Here is a 24,885-nt window from a genome sequence, read left to right on the forward strand (position 1 = left end):
GCTGATCTTGAGATCAGGAAGAATCTCGACCAACTTGAAGCATAGAATTAAGAAAGAATTTATTAGAATGAGTATAAAATCTTTTAGCTGCACATCTCTAAAATATACTAAAGTATCGAAAAATTGACTACCTAAGTATTGACATTTAAGTCAAATTGGGTAAATTAAGTAGTGATATATATATATATATAGTACTGTAAATTCCTATTTGAAAGTTGTGAAGTAGAAGTTAATGGCATGAATATAAATCTATGATCATATTTGAATAGTGTGAATGATTGATGTTAACGTATATTGGTAAATGTTTTAAGTATAATTATTTAATAGAGTGGCATGCGAGTATGGGACAAATGGGTAGGACACTTGAAAAAGAGTGTCCTTAATTAATGTTTCTGCAGTTTCATCATCCGCAAGTTAGTCTTTATCTCTTTATTTCCTTGGCTGGCTGCTTGTTCTTTTGCTGCTCTTTCCTGGTCTTTATCCCTGATTCTTGGGTGTAAGTGAATGGAAAGGGACTCAAACAAGCCATTTGCTTGCTTATGCTGTGCATGCTGAATATATAGTTCGTTTCTTTCTTACTTGAATTTATTAGTTGTTCCCAGGCAGAAAATGCTTAAATGTACCTCAAGCTCTCTGGACTAGTGTAATATAATAGCGAGAGGGATGAAGGCAATAACAAAAATGAGGTTGAGGGCTCGACTAAAAGAAGAGGAACAAAGATTCCTTGTTCTCAAAGGATGCTTCTACTGTTCATGGGAAACCAGAATTTCTCACTTTCCTGACCCTTAAGAAGGTACTGATTGAGGTAAACTTAGAGAAGAAAGATTTGGAAAATTCTGTGTTTAGGCAAAGATCCCTGGAAGGGAGATAAATTGGTTTTATTCAGGAACAGCAGCACATAAAAAGAGGAGTTGAGATAAGACATTTCATATTTGCTCGGAATCGACCTCTTGAGAGGTCACGATTGAACAGATATAGTGTAGTTGTTTGTTAAAATTCCTCTGGGAGATCAAAAGAAAGTAATATGTTTCTTATTTTGTAGCAAATATGATCAAAACCCCAATAACTATGCGCTAACTGTTAAGACAGGACAAATGAAGGAATTGTGTTGAGAACTTTAACATGAATAAAGAAATGTCATTTATCTCATTGGAAAAATGTAATTAAGGGGAACTTTTATATTTCAAAATGTATTTTCTATTTCATAATCAAATTAATGTTGACATAAAGAAAAAAAAAAGTTAGTGATCTTTTGATTTAGTCAAGATGTTCATTGAAACATTTTGATGGATTATAATTTCTTAAAATAATTTTAAAAAAAAATAAAAAATGCAAATATTGTTAATATCAGAATACTTATTTATTTGTTTCGTTTCACCAAATTAATAATTTGATTGATTAAAATTAATTAATTAATTTTATATTTTAAAATTTAAAATAAATTTATTTTAAAAATTGAATAAAACTTTTCCGCTTAATGTTATTTTATTTTTCAGTAGTTTTAATTAAATAGTTTGATTCAAGGACATTAAATTGTCAATTGTTTTGACAATGTAGAATATTTTGGTGGAGAGAGTAAAATTGGCATGACTGAGGCATTCTAAAACACTACAAATTCGATTTTAGGAACCCTTGCTTTTTGAACGATTTATGTAATTAAATTAGATTTGATTATGCAATAGTCATCCAAGGTGGGAATACTTATAAACCCTTGAGCATGGAAAACAGAGGCCTCCACGTTGCCTATGGAAAGAAAAATAAAAGTGTATAATAATTGATACATATGTAGTGATAAGTAATACTTGAGAATAACATTGATACATCAAAAATTACTAAAAGAATTTATATGATCATTAGGGCATTCATAATCCACTTCCATTATAACATCATCATCTCATTAAAAAATATAGGGTTCATTGTCATATACTCATTATAACAATACATCTCTTTCACCCACATTCCTTTTAATATTAACACTCATTATTTAATTATGAATCCCACAGACCACTTAATCATCTTAAAATTATACTATATTAAATAAATATAATTAAATATATTTTAAAATATTAAAATTATTATTATTATTATTTTAATAATAATCTTACTTTAAAAAAATAATTTTACCTTTTAAAAAAATAAATATTATTATTATTAAAAATATATATTCATGTTTTATTATTTACCCATTTTATTCAATTTTAAATTTTAAATTTTATAATTTCTTTTAAATAATTAAAATTAAAAAATAATAATAATATACACATGGGCGCGTTCAACATTTTGAACACATTCAAGGTGAAGGGGTGTTATAACATCCCTTTACAATGATATTAATATCAAAGGGGTGTTATAACACCCTATTAATTAATAGTAGCTTTGTGGATGCCCTTAAAACTTTAATATTTTATCATTAAAATTTGAATTTAAAGTTCTAATGATGATAATTTTATTAGATAGTTAAAGCTACTAATAATGATATTAATTAATCTATTAATAAATGTGTAGTGGAAACTATTACAAATATAGTATTAGCGGGTCAATAAATATGATATTAGTGATATTTTTTATTGTTGATTAATAATTTATTTTATAATACCATCAAATATTTTTATTGATTTGTATATAAGTGTATACCGCATATATGCACCACAGAGGAAATATTTACATTCTAATGCTGAACATAAGCTGTAAGCCAAAAAATACCCAAATTTTATTTTATTTCCTCCAATAAAAATGAAATAATATTTAGGTTTTAATTTGAGCCTGTAGTTTTTCAAATTCATTGATCAACACAAAGCTCTCCCATGTCTCATAATCAATGCAAACAAGCTTAATAATTAATCAGTTAACTATATAGCTTAATTAGGTATCTTCACCGGTTTAAAAGCTATGCAGTATTAAACTAACTTTTAAATTAAGTTTTCAAGTAGCATTAGCAAGATAAAGCTGCTTAATTAGTTTGTGAATACTTTTTAGCCATCAAACAAAAGTTTAATAAAATCTAAATATTCTCAACAAGTAATTGAGCCTGTAAGTACTTGCACTAAACTAATTATACTCTTCCCAATCCAAGTTCGTTCACGGGTCATTTATACATTTTTTTGTTTATATTTTAAAATTTTGAAAGACAAATGATTTAAAATCTTCACATTCTGATAAGATTCTCATTCCCTCTGCAAAACCAGCTCTATATCTACCTGTCTCCGTCTTTAGCAAGCATACTGTCAACCCTAACTATGGATAAAGCCAAATACTTGATGATAGCGAGGAGACGACCTAGCGGTGAGATGCCAATATTTCCCAATCCTAATTCTCGACATGATCTTCTTATGATCCCTTCTTTCTCCTTTGTTGAGTCGTCATGGGAGGAGGAAGCTTTTGCGCGAGACTCCGCCCATTTGGACGGGTGCATATGGCCTCCTCGGTTCTACTCTTGCTCCTTTTGCGGCCGAGATTTCCGGTCGGCGCAGGCCCTCGGCGGCCACATGAATGTCCACCGCAAGGACCGGGCCATGCTCAAGCAGTACAACTCCAGCTCAAGCCCCACCGGATCAGAAACCCTAGAGACTAGCAGTGCTACTGATCAGCCGTTCACCACTGTCAATCATGTTAACCCTAACCCTAACCCTAATTCCAATGTTAGGGTCTGTGCACCAGTTGTCTTTAATGGCTACCAAAAGGAGACTCTTTTCTTCAAGGAAAGACCCACTTTGCAGCTGTTTGCTGAGCCGGAGTCGAACCTGAATGGAATTGATTCTCGTAAGCAAGTAATCCGAAGGCGACGAAGCGAGAAAGAAGAGGAGGAAGGGGATGGATACAACATAGGCGTCAAGAAGAGAAGGACGACCGATTCGTTGCCGCCTTTCTTGATCAAGAAAATCGGAGTCAATCTTGATGTGGAGGAGCTGGATCTTGAGCTGAGGCTTGGAACTGTCTCTCAGGTGAAGTAGTAGCTAGTAGAGCGTGGTCATAATTAAATTAATGATGATCATATTTTCAAAAATTCAAACCTTTTTGTGCTTGGATATTATTGTATACTTAAATTCTTTTTCCTTCCCTTCTCTTATTGTTTTTTGATCTCGCAAAAAGCTTGTTTTAATTCTCTTTTGCTTAATTTATTCTTCTCTGAACGTTTCCCAAATTGTCTGTGGAGTTATAGATATGGCGGATTTAAGGATAATTCCATGTTAATTTCATCTGATATATAGTTCTTCAAATATCTAAATTTCTTTATGATTCCGTGCTCTATATAGGCCTTAATTATGTAAATAAACATACTTATAGTTACTTGATTTTGTATCTTCTCACGTTTTCTATTGGATCTGCTGCAAAATTATCTTTAGTATTATAATTCTTGTCTAATTAATTTGTTCTTTAATTTGTATAATTCGCATCTCATGCTTTCGTTCATGCCAGATTGTGATCTGAACTTTAATAGCTTTTATCAAATTGGTTACCGATCCACACAGTACATGTGAAATTTTGAACACAACTGATATATTGAATTAACCTAGCTAAATAACAGAAAATTGCGTAAAATATTATTCTTTGTAAGTGTATTGATTCCCTTTTGTAAACTAAATTACGTATTAAGCTAGTCATTGAAATTAAAATCATCAAATCACCAGCTTGGCTTTGTCTTCTTCTTTTTTTACTCCTTTTCCAAAGTTTGTGTACATATGCATGGCATGCCTCGAACCAAGGCCAGAAATCAGATCACGTCATGCATGAACAAAATTAAGGGAATAAAATCTCCCGCTTTTTACGCTGCCTTTTGTAATTTTGTTCCTTCTCTTGCATGCATATGTTCATGTACTGATAACTTTTGTTGAGGAACAGAATATTTTAAAATTAATACATAACTATTTTCCAGAAATTGTTATAGTATTTGCATGGGGCAAAGTTGAAAAAGGAATTAATAAGATGGCGTTTATTAAGCAGAATGCAGTGTTTTAATATTGCTGTCAAGAGAGAATATGGAATCAAATGTGTCTCTTAATATTCTTTATGTTTTGCAGTGCTGCAGCAAGAGACAAAATACTCGATGAAGTACCTGTTGATGATCATGTGTTAGATTCCGACTCCTCTCTATTTTCGAGAACAAAATGTGGCAATCATACTGTGATTATTAATTAATTAGCTAATTAATCTCACGCAGAAGAAAATAAACATGAACATATATATATATATAGTTTCAGTAAAAACTGAAACAAACATATATGTTCGGCAATCCCAGCTAGGGAAATTAGCCATTATTTGATTTACAAAAGGTATTCGAAGAAAGGACGATACGTGCAACGATTAATCTGTTTGCTTATTTTTCATAAAAACAAAAATAATAAAATTTTGAAAGGTTTATCTGTTCGTTCTAAGAATTAGTGGGCTTCTTATTAATGAACTCAGTAGGCCCAATTAATAATTTAATTTGTTGGGCTTGTCGTCATGCAACTCAAAGCCCATTTAGGTTCGCCTTCTGAACAACACTATATATAAAAAAAAATGCTCCATAAAAATTTTCTATCGGCCATCAGGATAAATTAAGAAACTCTCATGACAGATGATCCAGAAGCTCAATATCCCTTGGTTACATGTCTCATTTAAAAAAAAAAATCTACAAATGCACTATTGGACCACCCGTTTGTACTATCACACTAGGGGAGAATTTTCTGAACCACCTTATGCGACACTTAATTGATGATTTTTAATTAATAAAGTGATTGATATCGATAATTTTATTCTTCCATGATGAAACATGTTAAGTTCCCACTAGATATTCAGTTAATTAGTAGATGCCAGAATTTATTATAATAGGATAAAAATCAATTTCTTGTGAGTATATATTTTTAGAAAAAAAAATTTCCCATCCCCTAATCACGGTTAACCCCCGAGCCTGGGATGTTGAAACATCTTTCCATATTAATATTATTTGATTAAAATTTCTTTAAAATGCAATGTAATATATAAAATTGATACATAACATTTTTTTTAACAATTTAAATAAAATTATAATATAAGTTAAAATTTAAAAAAGTTATTAATTCTGTCCGAGAGTCGATGAATATTGGGACATGGTGCTCCTATTGACCGTTGATGGACTCCTGGTTGATGAGATCTGCAATCACAAAATGTCAATGTCAGGCCAGGGAGGGGGTTCCTCGGTGATGACCCTCCGACGTTCAAGTTAAACACTGACGATGTAGAAGAAAACAAAGAAGCAAAATGACAGAGTAATTGTAGCTACAGTAGAGTTTATGCATATCTCCGTCGAAGCTTGGGGGTCCTTATATAGGACTTCCTGGGAGCGCGTGCATACTTCCCGATACGTGCACGCTCCTCAAAACATACCTTGAAGAGACGTGTCAGAAAAGTATCTCTGACACCATACCTTAACGATCCGAGTATATCTCTGACAAGACAGCGGAAGCTTCCATCATACAATCTTCTGTCTGACCCTGCCGCCAAACATGCCGTCTGTCGGCGGCACAGGTTCCTAGAAGGATATCCTCTGATCCTCCTTTTGTCTGTTACAGGCCGAGCGGAAGAGCCGCTCAGTCATCTATCGGTCGTCCGGGAGATCTTGTCCTCGGGCTGAGCGGAATGGTTGCTCGACCAGCATCCACTGTCCAGGCTTCGTTGCCGTGTAGAACGAAGCTGTGTCTGAATGTAGTATGCTCGGTCGTCACTATTTCACCGGTGTGAGTCTGAGCGGGCTTGTCGCTGGATACATACCTTGTCCGTCTGAGCGCTAGAAGCTCGGTACCTGGCCGAGCTGTGCTAATGTATGTTTCATATAGGCTCGGCGGTTCTTCCCCCCGGTCGAAAAAGGAGGTTGCCCGATTGGATGCTAATATCGGAATGTTGACCAGTTTGACTTTGACACCCACTTTATCATTGACCACACTGCTGACCGAGAGCCCTCCCTATCACCGGATCAATTATATATACATGAATTTTAGCATAAAAAATAAAAAACTATATAACTTTTAAAGTTAGAATATATATATATATCTATAATTTTAAATATAAAAATTAATATTTTCCTAAGCAAACAACTCAAAAATGGTGATTAATTAAGAATTTCATATTTTAGATTTACTTTTTCTTTTGTTATTTTTAAAAAATATATATATAGTAATTTTATAGAACTATCTGTTTTTTGCTATTTTATACACTAAAATTTGATTTCCAAATTAATTTGAAACTTATCTAGGTTCTTTTTTTTTTCTTTTTTGTGAAAATTAAATTTTATACTTCCTGTGTTATTAATTGTACAAATAAAATTTAACTCAAATTTTTAGTTACTTTTGGTCAAGATCCTCAGATCTGATGTCGTCGTGGACCTTTCTTACTTACCAGCTAATAGAGGCCTGACACGTAAGCTCCGTTCCAATACCGTCGCCTCGTCAATAACCTTTCCTAATCCCTTCTCCTCTCGCCTCCGCCATAACGTAGCCAACGCCGTCGGCGAATCGATGGCGCTCTTATCCCCCACCCGGTTCCTGCAAATCCACACCTCCGCCGTCCCCCGCCGCCGCAAACCCTCTCCCTCCGTCGCCTGCTCAGCCGAGAACCCCGACCTCGATCTCTCCCCCGCCAGATCTTCCATCCCTTCCCTCCCCGCCGCCCCCTCCGACCGAAAGAGTAACCTAGCCGTCTTCGCCTCCGCCACCGCAGGCGTATGCGCCGCTTCCGGAGGTGGATTCCTATTCCATTTCTCTTCCCCTCCTCCTCCATCTGGCGGCGGTATCGGAGGAGGCGGCGGAGGTTGGGGCTGGGGCAGCGACGGGGGTGGCTTCTGGAACAATGTCTTTTCCCCTTTACCGGCTTCCGCCAGCGAGGATGATCAGGTCAGTGGCGTGGAGTGGGACTCCCATGGACTGCCGGCCAACATCATCGTGCAGCTCTCCAAGCTCAGCGGGCTCAAGCGCTACAAGATCTCGGAGATCCTCTTCTTTGATCGTCGTCGGTCCTCCACCGTAGTGGGAACCGAGGATTCCTTCTTCGAGATGGTGTCCCTCCGCCCTGGCGGCGTCTACACCAAGGTCCAGCTCCAGAAGGAGCTCGAGAGCCTGGCTACCTGCGGCATGTTCGAGCGGGTTGACCTCGATTGCAAGACCAAAGCCGATGGTACCCTAGCGCTCACGGTTTCCTTTGTTGAGAGCACCTGGCAGGGCGCCGAAAGCTTCCAGTGCATCAACGTGGGCCTGATGCAGCAATCGAAGCAGGTCGAGATGGATCTCGACATGACGGATAAGGAGAAGCTGGAGTACATTCGGATGCAGGAGAGGGACTATAGGAGGAGGATCGAACGGTCAAGGTCATGCTTGCTGCCCGAGCCGGTGCAGAATGAGGTGGTTTCCATGCTTCGCGATCAAGGGAAAGTGACTGCCAGGTTGCTGCAGCGGATTCGGGATCGCGTTCAGAGGTGGTACCACGACGAGGGTTATGCGTGCGCTCAAGTCGTCAATTTTGGAAATCTGAACACCAGACAGGTGGTTTGCGAGGTCGTTGAGGGGGACATTACACAGCTTTCAGTCCAGTTCCTTGATAAGCTCGGAAATGTGTGTGAAGGGAATACACAGCTTGCTGTGATTCACAGAGAGCTTCCGAATCAGGTATATGCAAAATATAAAGTTTTGGCTGAAAGAAACTAGTATTTGTCTTGAAACTTGTTTTAGTAGGGTCGACGCTGAACTTGTGAATTCTAGTAACTAGTAAATTGGTCTATTGAAGCTAGGATGCACAACACCCATTGTTCTCATACGGATATGTGTGGTGGGCAATTATATAATTTGTTCTCTTTCCTAATATTTCAAACTTTTAGGATAAATGGTTAGACAATCAATCTTAACATGACATTAGAGCAGGAGAGGAGAGTTCAAATCCAACTTTTGTTAATACTAATTGGCCCGCCTGATAGTTCTGCATTGACAAGTGCGATGATCCATTGGATAAATTGGTCTTTTGCCTAACAACAAGCTTTTGGATAAGTATAGTGCATAGCAGGAGCTCTTGGGTTTGAATACTACCTATTTCAAATAAAAAATGGTTATAAAGAAACATGTTGAAGCTAGTAAGCTCCATGCTATTAATCTCATGTGGACAAGTGTGGTTGTCCAATATATAAATATAAAATTGGTACTTTTTCTAACATCTAAAGCTTACGAAATGAGTAGTTAGCCAATGAACTTTAACACTAGGAAAAGTTTTTTATTTTATTGTTGCTATATGTTTGATTATCCAGTATATGGAGAAAAGCGCATGATTCTGGTGCAAGTGGACTCTGGAAATTGATTAAACTGTATGGGGGGAGCCTCACCAATGAGTGATTCCTGCTTAACATTTATGACTAGGATGGACTATTGTAAGATCATAATACTCCAATTATAATGTTTTAATGAAATACTTGGAAAAGTTCAATCTCACTTCTTAATCAGTATCAACGACCAAGCTACATCATAGTAAACGTTTTCATTTTTTTTTATCATTACATTATTATTATCTTGAACAATTTGTATTTGGAAAGTGGATGTTTTTTCATAGTCTACTGGGTAGACTGTAGCCAGCAAATAACAAGATCTCTTAACCCCCTTGTATGTTCAACTGTTGTGCAGCTTAGACCAGGACATGTTTTTAACATTGAAGCAGGCAAGCAGGCTTTGAGAAATATCAATTCACTCTCTCTGTTTTCTAACATAGAAGTGAACCCTCGTCCCGATGAAAAGAGTGAAGGAGGAATCATAGTTGAAATCAAGCTCAAAGAACTGGAACAAAAATCGGCTGAAGTAAGCACAGAATGGAGTATAGCACCTGGAAATTTCGGGCGGCCAACACTGGTAATTATAGCTGTCAACATTTTATGTGATTGGGTGAATCACACATTCTCCCCAATGTTTCATGCTTTTCCCTAATACTCAGATAAATTACTGAATGTTTTGCTTAATGTTCTAACAAGTGCATATTCTTATGATGAATTGTTGTTCAATTTCAGACATCCATTCAACCTGGTGGAACTGTTTCATTTGAACATAGGAACATCAACGGGTTGAACAGATCTATAGTTGGTTCTGTGACCTCTAGCAACCTTATAAATCCTCAGGTGAATGGTACATTGTCCTTATAGATCATTGTTTTATTTTGATAATGACTTGAGATTTATCTACTGAATTTCATTCTATGCTGAAAATAGCTAGTGCATATTTATATTTTATCCTACTCTTTTTTGTGGATGCATTTGCTGGTTCCATATGTATATGGAAATTACATTACGTTGCTTTATGCACTTCTCATTTATCATCATGTATGTTTGATTCCCTGGTTGTAAAAATAGGTTCGAGTAAAGAGAACTTTGTTCATTTGTTTTTTTCATGAATATAGGATTGCCACTGTCAAATGTTGTAAAAGAGTTAAAACTTTATGATGAAGCTACAAATCTTCTCACCTCTTTAATTTTTATTCCATAGCTAATGCAGATATTTATTTAGCATTATTTGCAGGTTTCTTATTGTGTTATTTGTTGTATTTAGGATGATTTGTCTTTTAAGATTGATTATGTGCATCCATATGTGGATGGTGTCACCAATCCTCGAAATCGTACATTCCGAGCTAGCTGTTTCAACAGCCGAAAGTTAAGTCCTGTTTTCACTGGTGGACCAGGCGCTGATGAAGTTCCACCTGTATGGATCGACAGAGCGGGAATAAAAGCAAATATAACAGAGGTAGAAATTGAGTTGAAACAATTATTGATCCTCCTTTCTCTAGCGAATTTTCATTAACTTTCTTAACTACATTTCTTCTTGTCATACCAGAACTTCACCAGACAAAGCAAGTTTACCTATGGACTTGTGATGGAGGAGATTTCAACACGTGACGAAACTAGTAGCGTTTGTACCCATGGTGTTCGAGCATTACCAAGTGGTGGTTTGAGCATGGATGGACCTCCAACAACTCTCAGTGGTACTGGCACTGACCGCATGGTATTTGCACAAGCAAATATCACTAGGGATAACACAAGATTCATAAATGGTGCAGTTGTTGGTCAGCGAGATGTCTTTCAGGTACCTTTTGTCTCTTTTTTTATTTGATCACTCAATACAACAGCTTTCAGCATTTGTGCTTGTAGACAAATGTTGGTTGCAGTGGTCCAGTTAGCTGTAAACGAATTGATTTTTTAAGAAATTTTCACTGGAAGCTGCATTGATACCTCATATTCATACATCTACTTCTCAGGTCGAGCAGTAAGTTCATTTAGAAAATAATAAAAACCACTGCATGACTAGCTATCTTAATGCTAAATATAGTTAGCAGTATCAAATCATAACTGATATCATATATTAAGTGTTCTGGTTTATCGTTTATATATTGCTATTTTATTCTATCTCTAATATACTAAATATAGTTAACAGTATCAAATAATAATTGAGTTCTTGAGTATATACTATAGATTCAAAACTGAGTCATCTTATCATTCTCTAGAAACTTGCCAAATTATTTATTTTAAACACGATTTTTGTGCATCTGGAGTTGCATGACTAAAACATCTCGCTTTGCATATGTGAGTTCTTTGATGATGGACCACAGTCTTAGAAATTAATGAATCTGTTCCTATATCAATGGTTTTCCTGTGTTTGTACTTCCATTGCAGTTAGATCAAGGCCTTGGAATTGGGAGCAATTATCCTTTCTTCAACCGCCATCAACTCTCATCAACCCGCTTCATCCAGTTGAGGTCAGTCGAGGAAGGTGCCGGTAAACTGCCACCACCTATTTTGGTCATGCACGGACATTACGGTGGTTGCGTCGGAGACCTTCCAAGTTATGATGCTTTCACTCTTGGAGGGCCTTACTCTGTTAGGGGCTACAACATGGGCGAGTTGGGTGCTTGCAGGAACATCCTTGAGGTAGATTATCAACCAACTTCTACTTAAACATTTCATTTCTGCACTTGACGAATTCTGTCGTTCACCATAATCTAATCACACATTATTTCTATGTTTAGCTCGCTGCAGAATTGCGTGTCCCCATAAGAAACACTTACATATATTCCTTCATCGAGCATGGAACTGATCTCGGTAGTTCTAAGGATGTGAAAGGAAACCCAACTGAATTCTTCCGCCGAGTGGGGCATGGCTCATCGTATGGTGCTGGCGTAAAGCTTGGGATGGTGAGAGCAGAGTATGCAGTCGATAACAACTCAGGGACGGGTGCAATATTTTTCAGGTTCGGTGAGAGGTTCTAGAAAAATAAAATCATGAACAATAACAAACTCCAGCATTTAGATGATGGATAGAGGCAGGAGAGATTAACAGGCTTTTTTTTTCAGCATATTTAAGTTGTTAATAAGTTTCATTTTTATCGACATGGAACGCAAGAGTAGTAGGGCTTATAGCTTGGAGTTTGATGATATTTTGCAGGATAATGAGAAGCAAGTTGCGTTTTTTTTTCTTCAAATTTTAATTCAAATTTATATATCATATAATATGATTATGTAAAGAATTTAATTAATTTTAAATTTCAAAAAAATATTTTACGTTTTATATCATCGCATTTAATTTTTTGTATTTACTTATAATCAATTGGGTTGCTTGTTCTATCTAACGTTCATTACCAAAAAGAAAAGAAAACAAAATTGTTTTCACTCAGAAATATGGAACTTATTACGAGAATTCTCCCTTGTTTGTTGCGGCTGTGATAGTTTATCGTGCATGGCAGCTTCTGTCTGCCACTCCAAATCCATCTGATGGAGAGACATCAGGGACAACAAGATCGACATAGCATCTGCAAGCAAATTAAGTTCAAAAATATGCTACAATGGATGTTTTGCTCCACGTAGGAGAGACATCACGGACTACAAATTCCTGTTAACAAAGGCAACTGAAAAGAGGTCATAACTCGAGCTTATTTAATTCCCTCCACAGCTCATGTTTTGCTCCACATTGCATCTGCAAGCAACATAATCAAATATGCAATAAGCTCATAATCAACAAGATAGCAAGCACACAAAGCGCAACTCGAGTGCCAAGTAGCAACTATTGGAAGCAATCATAAGACAAGGATAGTAAAAGATTGAGGCTCTTTAATGTGAAATCAAGCCAACAATAGAAGGCAAAACATATTGAAACATGTTCTCAAATACAATTAATCACTAAATGGCATGCATTACGAAGAGTCTATGTTGATGAACACGGCAGCAAAATGAAGATAAGCGCTGTGAAATAGTTACTTCAGCTCTACTACCAACAAAACAAACCAACCCCTGATAAATCTGTACTGTGATTGCTAGTTACCATATGATGGAAGATTTGGTGTTAAGCTACTATCTAATTATCTAGGAATTCATTTCTGAAAACCAGAACTACTTGAATAAACTACCAACACTAAGAAGCAAGATTGAAGAAAGAGCATAACTCTCAAAAAGGAAACCTTTATTAAATCTGCTTGGGATTGCTAGTTACTAATTAACAAACATAGCAACGTTTTTGGAAGGACTTGTCATAAATAACGATAGTATTATCCAAAGGAGTATTTGGTCATTGAAACAAAAGTACTCGAATGAATTACAAACAGTAAGAAACAGGAGTAAAGAAATAAGATGGCTGCATAAATCAATTCACAAGGCATAATTTCAATGTCACCTTCATCATTTCCAAGTTTTTTCACAGCCAAAGGACAAGTTTGTTTTCCATGTTTGTCTTCTCTCAGATTAAGAATCATGCTCATCATTTTAAATAATATGTAACTCATCAATTTCAACTTCAATTCCAGTTCAAGTATCACAGTACTGCCTGAAATCTGAAGCAAAGAATTCCATCTGAAATTAATTTTTATGACTAAAACTGGAAAAGCACTTTCTATTTCTACCCCAATTGTGGAACTTGGCATAATGTTTGGGCAAAGGATTTAAGTACTGTATATTTAATGTGTCTTAAGTTGTACAGAAACTTGGCATGATGCAAATGGAGCTTGTGACTCAACAAGGTCGATTGCAATCATTCTAGCATTCACTTAAGCTTCCTTGTTGTATTAATAGCCAATTTAATTGTTGTCTTACTTGTCTTCATTTCTTGTTCTAATCTTCTTATAGTCTTGTAAGAGGTTTCTCCACCTCCATAAGGTATCCGAGAAAAAGATAGCTTATTAGAGATTCAAGAGTGACTCAACGAAGAGTCATAAGTCGTGGAGTATGAATGAGGTTCCAAACTAGGTTATATGCTACAGTTAGTATTGTCTTACATATGCAAATATGAAATTTTGAGAAAAGGAAATTTTTTAACATGGTAACTTAATCTAGACGCCTAAATTAGAGCAACTTTGAAACAATTAAGTTCAAATGGTTGACCTTCCAAAAACAACAATAATTGGAGATAAAAAAAAAAGGCACCATGAAGCAAAGTTTCTACGAATGAGTAAAATCAATTTTGTGACTAAAGCTGGAAAAGCCCATGCTATTTCTCATACCATAAACCAGATTTGTCAACTAATCCTAACCTCAATATGAAATTTTTAAAAAGGATTTTCTTTTCAACAAAATGACTTAATCTAAGCACCTAAACCTAAGCTACTACCAAACAATCAAAATTCAAATGGTTGATCTGCAACGAAATTCCAAAACAATGAAGTAAAGTAACAATGAATGGAAACAAAAAAAATTAATCTTGCATTACCAATCTTTCATCCGTTCGCCCAAAGCTCCATTATAGTGTTGCTCAAACGCATATCTTCCATCTCCTTGATGCTCCATGGTCGGTACCATTCCAATCCGAACGCCGTGCCCATGAGGAGGAGCCATCCCAAACGTCGGCACGGGAATCATTGCCGGCATAGGATATTGCAAGGGCGTATAAGGAACATGCTGCTCGTGAAGACTCTTTTTCGCCGGCTGCATAGCGGTAAGCAGGTGGTCAGGCAGCGAAGGTGAATCATCTTGAATTCCATTCATTCTTCTGAGATAAAGCCTGTATTTTTGGAGGTGGCTCGCGACGTTCTCTCTAGTGAGTCCGTCCACGTTCATAAGCTGCATGATGGTCTTCGGCACGGCGTTCTTGATCCCCAGATGCGCCACGACATCGATGAACCTCTTGTGGAGCTGCGGCGTCCAGACTAGGCGCGCCCGCTTGGGGTTCCGCGAAGACGAGGGCTCGTCGCCGGAGTCCTCGGCCACGGGCGCAGATGATTCCGCCTCCTCCAAGGCGGCAGAAGGAGAAATCTGTCCCGATCGAGAGATATGCCCACAAGAATCCCCATTCTCCACCAGATCATTCGCTTCGAATCCCAAGGATTCGTCAGGCGAAAAGGGGGAGAAGTTTCGGAGGGCAGCAGTGGAAGCTGGCGACGGCGCGGTGCGGCGGAGGTTGGAGATCGTGTACTGGGAGGCACGCTGCACATCCATATCTGTGCGCGGTGGCTCCGGCTTGACGCTGAAGGCCGAGGCGAGGTGCGGCGGCACCAACATCTGGGAGAGGGGGGTCAGATCGTCGCCGCTAGGGAGACCGACCTCCCAGTACATAACCCTCCCGTGATCTTCCACGATTTCTCTTCCATCTGAGGCGGATAGGCGATCGAATTCGTCGTCGCCGGCGGCCTCCTCACCCATCAGTCTTGATCGATTCCGACGGAGAATACAAAAATCAGGGCCACCGATTCTACGAGACGTGGAAAGGTAAAAATTCACGGAGACGAAAACGGATTCTTGCGAGGGAACCGGCGGTAACGGAGGAGGCGGCGGCCGCAGCGGTGCGGGTGGCGACGACGACGATAGATATTTTCAGTGGAGGAAATATTCAATATATTTAACTTTTATTTTTTCCCCAAAAAGCGCAGAGTCCGTGGTCTCCTACCAGCCACGTTGTGGGTAAACGGCATCCACCGTCCATGAACACTCAAGTCAATTGTCTTCGTTGGATGAGTAAATATTTTGGATGGAAGGAGATCGGACGGCTTAGATGGTTCACCCTCACCCAGAAGACAAGTTGCCTAGTCCACTTTAATGACCCCACATGTCGGGCCCTTTGGTATCTACCAATCGCAAATAGGGTACATTCAGACGGGACAACACAAGTAATATAAGTTATTGCAAAAAGAGAAACGTGGACCAGTTAGTGCTGTATTTTAGATTCTTAGATTCTTTAATCTGAGCAACGGATTTGTTGGAAGCGTATCATTGGCTGTCGCCGATATAAAAAAAAATCCAAGGATAATGTTTTTTTAATAAATATAAAATAAAATTCAAAAATCTCAAACTTGAACTGCACAGACCTGGTCAAACTCAGTGAGATGGTTTCTGCAACTCTCGTCCCCTTCCCTCCTCCTCCCCTTCCTCATCTCTTCAGAGAGGAAAGGTGAAGCTCATCAAATAGTCTGTCCTAATTGTAAGAGACTGTGAGAGAGCGAATCACAAATTGTATCTGAATTGCCGCGAACATCAGGAAATAGATGGCCCTAGATCTGATTGCTGCTATTGAGACGCTTCAAAACTGTTCTGTCGATTGATCTGTCAAGTTGTATAGAACCTTATACTCAAATTAAGAGGAACCCGTTTCCATTTAGATCAAGAATGCTACTATAGTATCTATGTGTCAGCACATAGTAGCATCTGTTCAGGAAACTGAAGAATAAGATCAGCACAGTTCTAGCCATTTTCAGTATTGCTTCAATAGTGATTCTGTTTGTCTTTACAGATGAATCTACTTGAACAGGAACAGAGTGGAGAAATCACAATCGATGCCCAATTTTTTTTTATCCTAAACTCATCTCTCACAGTGTGCTTTTGTTTTAAAGACGATAGATTGAATAATGTATTTGAATGCTGGAATCTTCCAGTGTATATGCTGCTGATAACAAGGTTGGAGCTCAATAATTATTGTAATGTTTCCTAAGTTGGAGGTTTTGAATCTAATGCTCGAATCCAATTCATTTTTTATCATCCGAGTTTGTTGATTCTTGATTAATTAAGTTTGATAATTTAACTGCTACTGTGTTGCTTACAAGTCTTGATCTTGCTGAGCTGAACTCTAAATTGTCTTGATCGTTCAAGAAATCTTAGATCATGTCGACACTAATTAAAAATCCTTTGCATGAAGTAATGATAGAGCTTAAAAATATATAAAAAAAGTGGAGTTTCGATGACCAATTTGTCAAAATAGAAGGGGTCTTTTTCTACTATTTTAAGATCAAATTATCATCTCAAAACACTCTAATTATTGAGAAATTGCGTACAGAGGGATCAAATCTAACACAATTATTAGAAGAGGTCCTTGTCGCAGATGACGACGAAGATTATATAAATATTTAAGAATCTACATCACTAGTATTAATTTGTGATTATTTATGTCCTACAATAATAGAATGGGAAAGTTCCAATTTTCTCCTTACAAATTGGTCATTAACCTTTTTTTTAAAAAAAAAAAAAGATGTCGCTGTTTAAATCTTTCAAGCTAATTCGAAAATTATTTTAGTTTTTTATAATAAGTCAATATATTAAAATTTTTTAAGTGTTAAAAAAATATATTTTAATTAATATCTATTTTTTGTTGTTGTAAATTAATTCGCAATCAGGTTATAGTACCTTTTTAGTGGGAGGAATAGGAAATAAACATATTTAAGGTACTATTTGATTAAAAAAATAATATCCTTTGTATGTGTCGCCTAGTTATTGGTCCAGCGGATAATTTAAACACTGATGATCAAATGAATCCTAACAACCATTTGCAAAATTTAACGAGAGAAGTGAAGGGAGAATTGTCTTGTGTTTTATTTCTATCAAATACTTTAAATAGAGTAATGTAGAAATAGAAGAATACAATAATTCATCAATTAATAATTAAATTAAATTAAATTAAATTATCTATTATAACACTCACAAAAAAATGATAGATCAAAAATCTAACGCGTCATTAAAACCTTCCTAATAAAATCCAATGGAAACAAACTTTAACTAATGGAAAAAAGAACATTAGTAGATACTTCTCTTGGTTTCAATCACTAAAGATTTTTTAATTGATGCATTTATATCTTGTGCATCAATTTCTTGAATATCAACATCGGTAATATTTTTGTGAATAAATCAACTACATTATCACTAGAACGAATTTGCTGGACATCAATATCACCTTTCTTCTAAAGTTCATCTGTGTAGAAGAATTTTGGTAAAATATGTTTTGTTTTATCCCCTTTAATATAACCTCCATTTAGTTGTGCAATACAAACAACATTATCTTCAAATATAGTCATCGGGTTATCTTTAGTTTTTGTTAGTTCATATGATTCTTGAATATGCTGGTGGTACGGGAAGCATCTGACGATTGAACCTGTGTTTTGATTATGTCAAAACGTCCAAAGTTAAGTTATCATGTTACCTAACAAGATTTATTGAACTTGCAGGAAAGTCCTAAATTGTCTTAGGCAAAAGTCCTAGTGGATTCTAGGCAGGTGAAAACTCTTAGGGGGTGGTAACCCTAAGTCCTAGGGGGCGGTAACCCTAAATGGTGGAAATTTCTAGCTGGGATTAAGCAAGTGGAAAACCATAGGGGGTGGTAACCCTAAGTCCTACGGGATGGTAACCCTAGATCGTAGGGGGTGGTAACCCTAGATTGTGAAAAATCCTAGGGGATGGTAACCCTAGGTCTTAGGGAGTGATAACCCTAGACAAAAAGTCCAATCGGTCTGGAGGACCGATCTGGCAACAGGTAAACTCTTCTGAGAGGAGTAGGAGAGAACGTGTTCCCCGACAAGAGAACAGTAAGCGTCGGTTCAACTTAGGATTTTCGAGAAATCCAAAGTCAGAATCGAACAGTCCGATGACTGTCGAGTATTTATATTTATCTCATTTTATTGTGCTAAATTTGTTTTGCAGGGTATACTTTGTTTGTGGACTAATATGTCTTGCATGAAGAGAGTTGCACAAGATAAGTCTCGGATGAACAGTATCCGAGGTGATCTCCATGGAGCTTGGAGGCGCCTTGGGTGTGTTAGTCGAAGTCACACGCAGCAAGGTGCGAAGGCGCCTTCCAAGGAGATGGAAGGCGCCTTGGACGTTAAATGGAAGGTGCCTTCCAGGGAGCTTGAAGGCATCTTTGGGCGGATAAGCAATGAAGACCCAGGAGCTTATCGACATTGCGAATTCGGCGGGCTGGAGGCGCCTTCTATGGAGGCTGAAGGCACCTTCCACGGGTTATTTAAGCCCGATTTGAGCAGCAGGTAAAGGACAACAATAACTTGCAATCCTTCTTCCGTGTGCTGCTAACAAATCGATCGGATGAAGCTCTAACTCTACTCCGACAACTAGAAGTTTTCCATTTCAGATTTCCTTGCTGCCAGTATAATAGTAGTGCTTTAATTATTGTATTCTTTTGTAATATTTTCGAAGTTATAGTGATTGTCAATCGAAAGTACTCTTTCGTGCGGACCTTGGAGTAGGAGTCACCACAGGCTCCACACCAAGTAAAATTCTTGGTGTTTGCATTGTTGATTTTTCCGCTGCGTGTTCTACTCGAAACGAATGAATTAGCCATGAGCGCTATCCCCCCCCCCCCCTTAGCGCTTTTCAATCCTACATATAAAATGTCATGGATCTCAACCATATACATTCTCGACTTGTTTCATGCATTATAATAATTTCAAATTGATTTAATGATGTTGTTGTTAAAGTTGGTTTTGTTGACTTCCATGATATAGTGGTGTCTCTTCTTGTAAACACATAACCTATTTGAGATCTAACTTTGTATAGATTTGAAAGGTAATCTGCATCTACATATCCTACTAAACACAAATTTATTCTATCGAATAAAATAACCCATGTTTGTTGTACCATAAAGGTAACGAAATATATGCTTTATGTATGATCGGTGTGCATTGATAGATGGGGAGTGAATATCGACAATCTTTCTTTTCAATTTCTTCATTCATTCGTCTTTCTATCAAAGCTAGTATGCAGTGGAATAATAATAAACAAAACAGAAAGAAAGACTCATACTTGGTTCCCAACCCCCCATGGTCAGTATGTCCAAAACCTAATCATGGGGCATGCCCGTCCACTAGTGGTCTCCTTTACAAAAGTTTTCCGTAAAGAAACACGTCTTACAGTTTAAGCACAAGCACAAAATATATGAAACAAAGTACATCTTGTAATGAAAAATATAAACAAAATGTTGTCGATCGTTCCAAAAGTCGTGAATACCTCGCACTCTTCCTAGCACTTCCCTGGTCGCACGAGCAAAGTCTTGTCATCTTTTGAGTGTAAAGTCGAAGACCGTAGAGTAGAGAATTGATATTCATGAATATAAAGCCTTTGTTTTCTTTTATAGAGTTGGATCATATATTTATCTTGATCAACTCTTATCTGGATGAAGTCATATCTAGATTGAGTCTTATCTTTATCCACATCATCTAACTTATCCTTATCCTCATCTAAATCATTAAGTTAAACATGATCTTTGTAGGATCGAAAAGAATTTAGATATCTCCACAATGACATGATATTGTCCACTTTAGGCCTAAGCCCTCATGGTTTTTGCTCTTGGGCTCTACCCAAAAGGCCTCATGCCAATGGAGATATCTTTCTCTTATAAACCCATGATCTTTTCCATGTGTTTTCAATATGGGACTATGTTTGCAACCTTGCAACCCCAACAATCCCCCCCTCAAACAAAGGACCATGGGCTTCCCACGTCCGATCCTTGACCCACCAGGTCTTCCTGCCCCTCGGTCTACCCGACCTACTAGGACTTCCTGCCCCTCGGTCTACCCGACCTACTAGGACTTTCTTGCCTAGCCGCAACTAGGACTTCCTGCCCCTCGGTCCACCCGACCTACTAGGACTTCCTGCCCGGTGTCTGGTCCTCTTGATCCGAACATAGGAGCCCCCACTTTCTTTGTTCGAGGTCAATATTGTACTCACATGGTTCAATCAAACCATAGCTCTTATGCACAGTCGGCGGTTAAACCTTCTGGCTGTCCGGGCTCTGATACCAATTGTAGGATCGAAAAGAATTTAGATATCTCCACAATGACATGATATTGTCCACTTTGGGCCTAAGCCCTCATGGTTTTTGCTCTTGGGCTCTACCCAAAAGGTCTCATGCCAATGGAGATATCTTTCTCTTATAAACACATGATCTTTTCCATGTGTTTTCAATATGGGACTATGTTTGCAACCTTGCAACCCCAACAATCTTTTCCCACATCAACTCATTTCTGATAACTCAACAATCTAGAATCAAACTCAGTCAGTCTACCAAACCACTGGTTTGGTTTACTGAACTAGTTTAGGTCTGGTTTGATTCGAATCAAGTCTGGTTCACCCATTTGCATTTGTCAATTCTCTGTTTTGCTTCCAGCTCTAAGTTCCTATAAAACAACCATACAAAACACAAACAAGCAACCTAGCATGTATATGTAAGTCTGTCTGACCTACTAGGCTTACGCTTTGTTTAGAGGTTCCTCCTCCAAGTCTACCACCTAAGAGTCAATCCATTAGGATTAAGTCGCACTCCTATAAGTCTACCTGGCCTACTAGACTTACCTTTTACTTGAAGGTCCCTCCTCCAAGTCTACCAACTAAGGGTCAATCCTTTAGGATCAAGTTGCACTCCTGTAAGTCTATTCGGCCTACTAGGTTTCATGCTTGGACTGTATCCAAGATTTTACCACTTAAGGCTTACTCCTTGGGATTTCACCACATAGGATTCACTCTCCCAGGATTTTCCTTTGCCAAGTATATGATCACCTTTGACCTACTTGGACTTACCCTTGCCAGACATCTAGTCCTACAAATATGTATGGACTTTGCTTTACCTGGCCTCTAGTTAGGACTTGTCCTTGCTGTGCATACATTCATACAAACCTACCTGGACTTTATCTTGTCTAAACTCCAATTAGGATTTTCCCTTGCCATACATCCATTTCACAATTTAAGCACAAACACAAAAAAAAATATATAAAACAAAGTACATCTTGTAATGAAAAATACAAACAAAGTATTATTGATCGCTCTGAAAGTCCTGAGTGGCTCGTACTCTTCCTATCCCTTCCCTAGTTGCACGAGCAGAGGCTTGTTGTCTTTTGAGTGAATAGTCAAAGACTGTAGAGTATAGAATTGATGTTCATGAACATAAAGCCTTTGTCTCCTTTTATAGAGTTAGATCAAATTCTTATCTGGATCAACTCTTATTTGGATGAAGTCATATTTGGATCAACCCTTATCTTTATCCATATCATCTAACTTATCCTTATCCTCATCTAAATTATCAAGTTGAACCTGATCTTTTTCTACATCAGCTTCTATGTTAACATTTTTGACAACTCAGTTAATCTACTGAACTAGTTTATGTTTAGTTAGATCCGAGCCAAGTTTGGTTCATCCATTTGAGTTTGTCAGTTCTTTGTTTTGCTTCTAGCTCCAAGTTTCTACAAAACAACCATACAAAATACAAACAAGTAACCTAGCATATATTTGTAAGTCTATCTTACCTACTAGGCTTACGTTTTACTTGGAGGTCCCTCATCCAAGTTTACCACCTAAGGGTCAATCCTTTAGGATCAAATTGCACTCTTGTAAATATATCTGACCTACTAGGCTTATCTTTTATTTGAAGGTCTCTCCTCCAAGTCTACCACCTAAGGGTCAATCTCTTAGAATCAAGTTTCACTCCTATAAGTCTACTTGACCAATTATGCTTCATGCTTGGATTACATCTAAGACTTTACCACCTAAGACTTACTTCTTAGGATCTCACCGCCTAAGGTTCACTTCCCCAGGATTTTCCTTTACCAAGCATCTGGTCATCTTTGATCTGCTTAGACTTACCTTTGACAGACATCCGGTCCTACAAACGCGCTTGGACTTTGTTTGACCTAACACCTGGTTAGGACTTGTCTTTGCTAGACATCCAGTCATACAAATCTACCTAGACTTTATCTTGCCTAACCTCCAGTTAGGATTTGTTCTTGCCGAACATCTGGTCCTACAAACCTACTTGGACTTTACTTTTCCTAACCTCCAGTTAGAGTTTGTCCATCTTGTTAGAGTGTATACTAAAAGCCTAGCTTTTGGTATAAACATTTATCTAGAAATAAGAATCGCATTGGTCAAATGTCTACATTTATGATAAATGTAGTTGCTCAATTAATTTATATTGTAGATAACATGGTGTGTGGTGTCACATACAGAAGATCATGTTATCAGTTCCTTATAAATTATAAACAGTAGCTCACGACCAAGATGGAAAGGAGCAAACCATTGGAAGGTCGTAGTGTAATTAGGTATTAAGTTTATCTTAACTATATAATTACACTAGTACACTTAGAGTGTATTGAGTAGGATCATTTGAGGTCGTTCCTTTTATACTGACTTTATAAAGAAACAAAGACCTCGGTTATTATGAAAGTGTGTGCTCTTAATCCTGATATAATAACAAGCACATATATTTGATATTTATTTCTTTAATTTATCAATGGGTGAGATTTAGTTCGATGAATCAATAAGCCCTATAAGTTGGGAAATGGTATCACTTATAGTGTGTGTTGTTGATTATAGAAGGAAACTGTGTCCTAGAGATACTAGGTTGATAATGTCCCCAAGAGGAGCTCATAAGGATTGTCATGTTAAACCCTGCAGGTGGACTTAGTCCGACATGACGATAAGGTTGAGTGGTACTACTCTTGGACTAAGATATTAATTAAATGAGTTGTCAGTAACTCACTTAATTAGTGGACATTCGATATCTTAAACACAGGGAGACTAACACACTCATAATAAGAAGGAGCAATGTAATTTGGGATTGGTGCGGTAGTTCAATAATAGTTCTCTAGTGGAATGAATTATTATTGATGAAATTAAGTTGTGTGTTCGGGGCAAACACGGGATGCTTAATTTTATCGGGAGACCAAAATCAATTCCTCCTCTCGGTCCCTATCGTAGCCTCTTAATTATAGAGTACTATACCCACCTATACCCACCTTCTTACCCATCCTATAGGGGCCGGCCAAGCTAGCTTGGAGACCAAGCTAGGGCCAGGGTATGTTCATGGGTGAATTCATGTGGCCGTCCCTATTAAAATAAAAAGGAATTTTAATTTTAAAATTTTTCTTATGTGGATAATATAATTTAAAAGAGAGTTTAAAAATTTAAATCCTTCCTTTTATAAGATTCTACAAAAGATTAAGAGAAGAGTTAAAATCTCTTTCCTTATTTGTAGAATAAAAGGTTGATTTTAATTTTGGTAAAAACTTTCCTTTTAATTATATTCATGATTTAAAAGAAAGTTTAAAAATTAAAAATTCTCTTTTATTAGTTTCTACAAAAGATTAAGAAAAGATTTAATATCTTTCCTTATTTGTAGATTGAAAGGAGATTTTAATTTTTAGAGATAACTTTCCTTTTTGGAAATTATCCACATGTTTAAAAGAAAGATTTTAATTTATAAAATTTCTTTTTATTAACCAATCATGAAGGGATTAAAATTATTGGAGAAATTTTTATAAATTTCTAGAAACAAATTAGGAAGTTTTAATTTTTTTTTAATTAAAACTCTCCTTGTTTTGGGGAGAAGAGTGGCCGGCCATTATAATTTGAAAAGAGAAAACTATTTTAATTAAATAAATTTTCCTTTTCAATGGCAAAATAATTAAGGAAGTTTTTATTAAATTTTCCTTATTTGCCAAGACCAAGGATTATAAAAGAGGGGGTAGAGGAGGCTTCAAGGCTAACGACTCTATTCTATTTTTCTCCCTCTTTTCCTTGGTGGTGTGGCCGGCCCTATTTCTCTCCTCTCCTCTTGTTGGCCGAAACTTATCTCTTGGTGGAGCTTTTGTTAGTGGCCGGATCAAGGAAGGAGAAGAAGGAGAGAAAGCAAGCCTCGTTTCTAACATCCCTTGGAGCATGGTGGTGGTA

The 24,885-nt window shown here is 37.2% G+C and overlaps 3 protein-coding genes across 3 annotated transcripts; 2 read left to right on the forward strand and 1 right to left on the reverse strand.

Moving 5' to 3' along the window:
- The first annotated feature begins 3,287 nt into the window (after positions 1-3,287).
- LOC122039078 (probable transcriptional regulator RABBIT EARS) lies at positions 3,288-3,950 on the forward strand. Its single transcript, XM_042599090.1, has one exon. The coding sequence runs from the start codon at positions 3,288-3,290 to the stop codon at positions 3,948-3,950; it is 663 nt and encodes a 220-aa protein (XP_042455024.1).
- A 3,474-nt stretch (positions 3,951-7,424) lies between these two features.
- LOC122015717 (protein TOC75-3, chloroplastic-like) lies at positions 7,425-12,449 on the forward strand. The gene is made up of 7 exons (XM_042572741.1): positions 7,425-8,615; positions 9,615-9,836; positions 9,992-10,099; positions 10,527-10,718; positions 10,809-11,057; positions 11,645-11,899; positions 11,998-12,449. Exons 1-7 carry the CDS (start codon positions 7,473-7,475, stop codon positions 12,235-12,237), a joined length of 2,409 nt encoding a protein of 802 aa, XP_042428675.1. The 5' UTR covers positions 7,425-7,472; the 3' UTR covers positions 12,238-12,449.
- A 321-nt stretch (positions 12,450-12,770) lies between these two features.
- LOC122015727 (transcription factor PCL1-like) lies at positions 12,771-15,788 on the reverse strand. The gene is made up of 2 exons (XM_042572749.1): positions 14,663-15,788; positions 12,771-12,940 (listed from the first exon to the last, which is right to left on the reverse strand). Coding segments are annotated over exons 1-2 (930 nt in total). The 5' UTR covers positions 15,592-15,788; the 3' UTR covers positions 12,771-12,939.
- Positions 15,789-24,885: the final 9,097 nt, after the last annotated feature.

This window comes from Zingiber officinale, chromosome 1A, assembly GCF_018446385.1.
Source record: "Zingiber officinale cultivar Zhangliang chromosome 1A, Zo_v1.1, whole genome shotgun sequence".
Lineage (NCBI taxonomy): Eukaryota > Viridiplantae > Streptophyta > Magnoliopsida > Zingiberales > Zingiberaceae > Zingiber > Zingiber officinale.

Coding starts and splice junctions, on each gene's coding strand:
- LOC122039078 (XM_042599090.1), top strand. CDS start 3,288: ATGCCAATATTTCCCAATCCTAATTCTCGACATGATCTTCTTATGATC.
- LOC122015717 (XM_042572741.1), top strand. CDS start 7,473: ATGGCGCTCTTATCCCCCACCCGGTTCCTGCAAATCCACACCTCCGCC. Junction 10,100..10,526: donor GCAACCTTATAAATCCTCAG/GTGAATGGTACA, acceptor TGTTGTATTTAG/GATGATTTGTCTTTTAAGAT. Junction 11,058..11,644: donor GTCAGCGAGATGTCTTTCAG/GTACCTTTTGTC, acceptor CTTCCATTGCAG/TTAGATCAAGGCCTTGGAAT.
- LOC122015727 (XM_042572749.1), bottom strand. CDS start 15,591: ATGGGTGAGGAGGCCGCCGGCGACGACGAATTCGATCGCCTATCCGCC.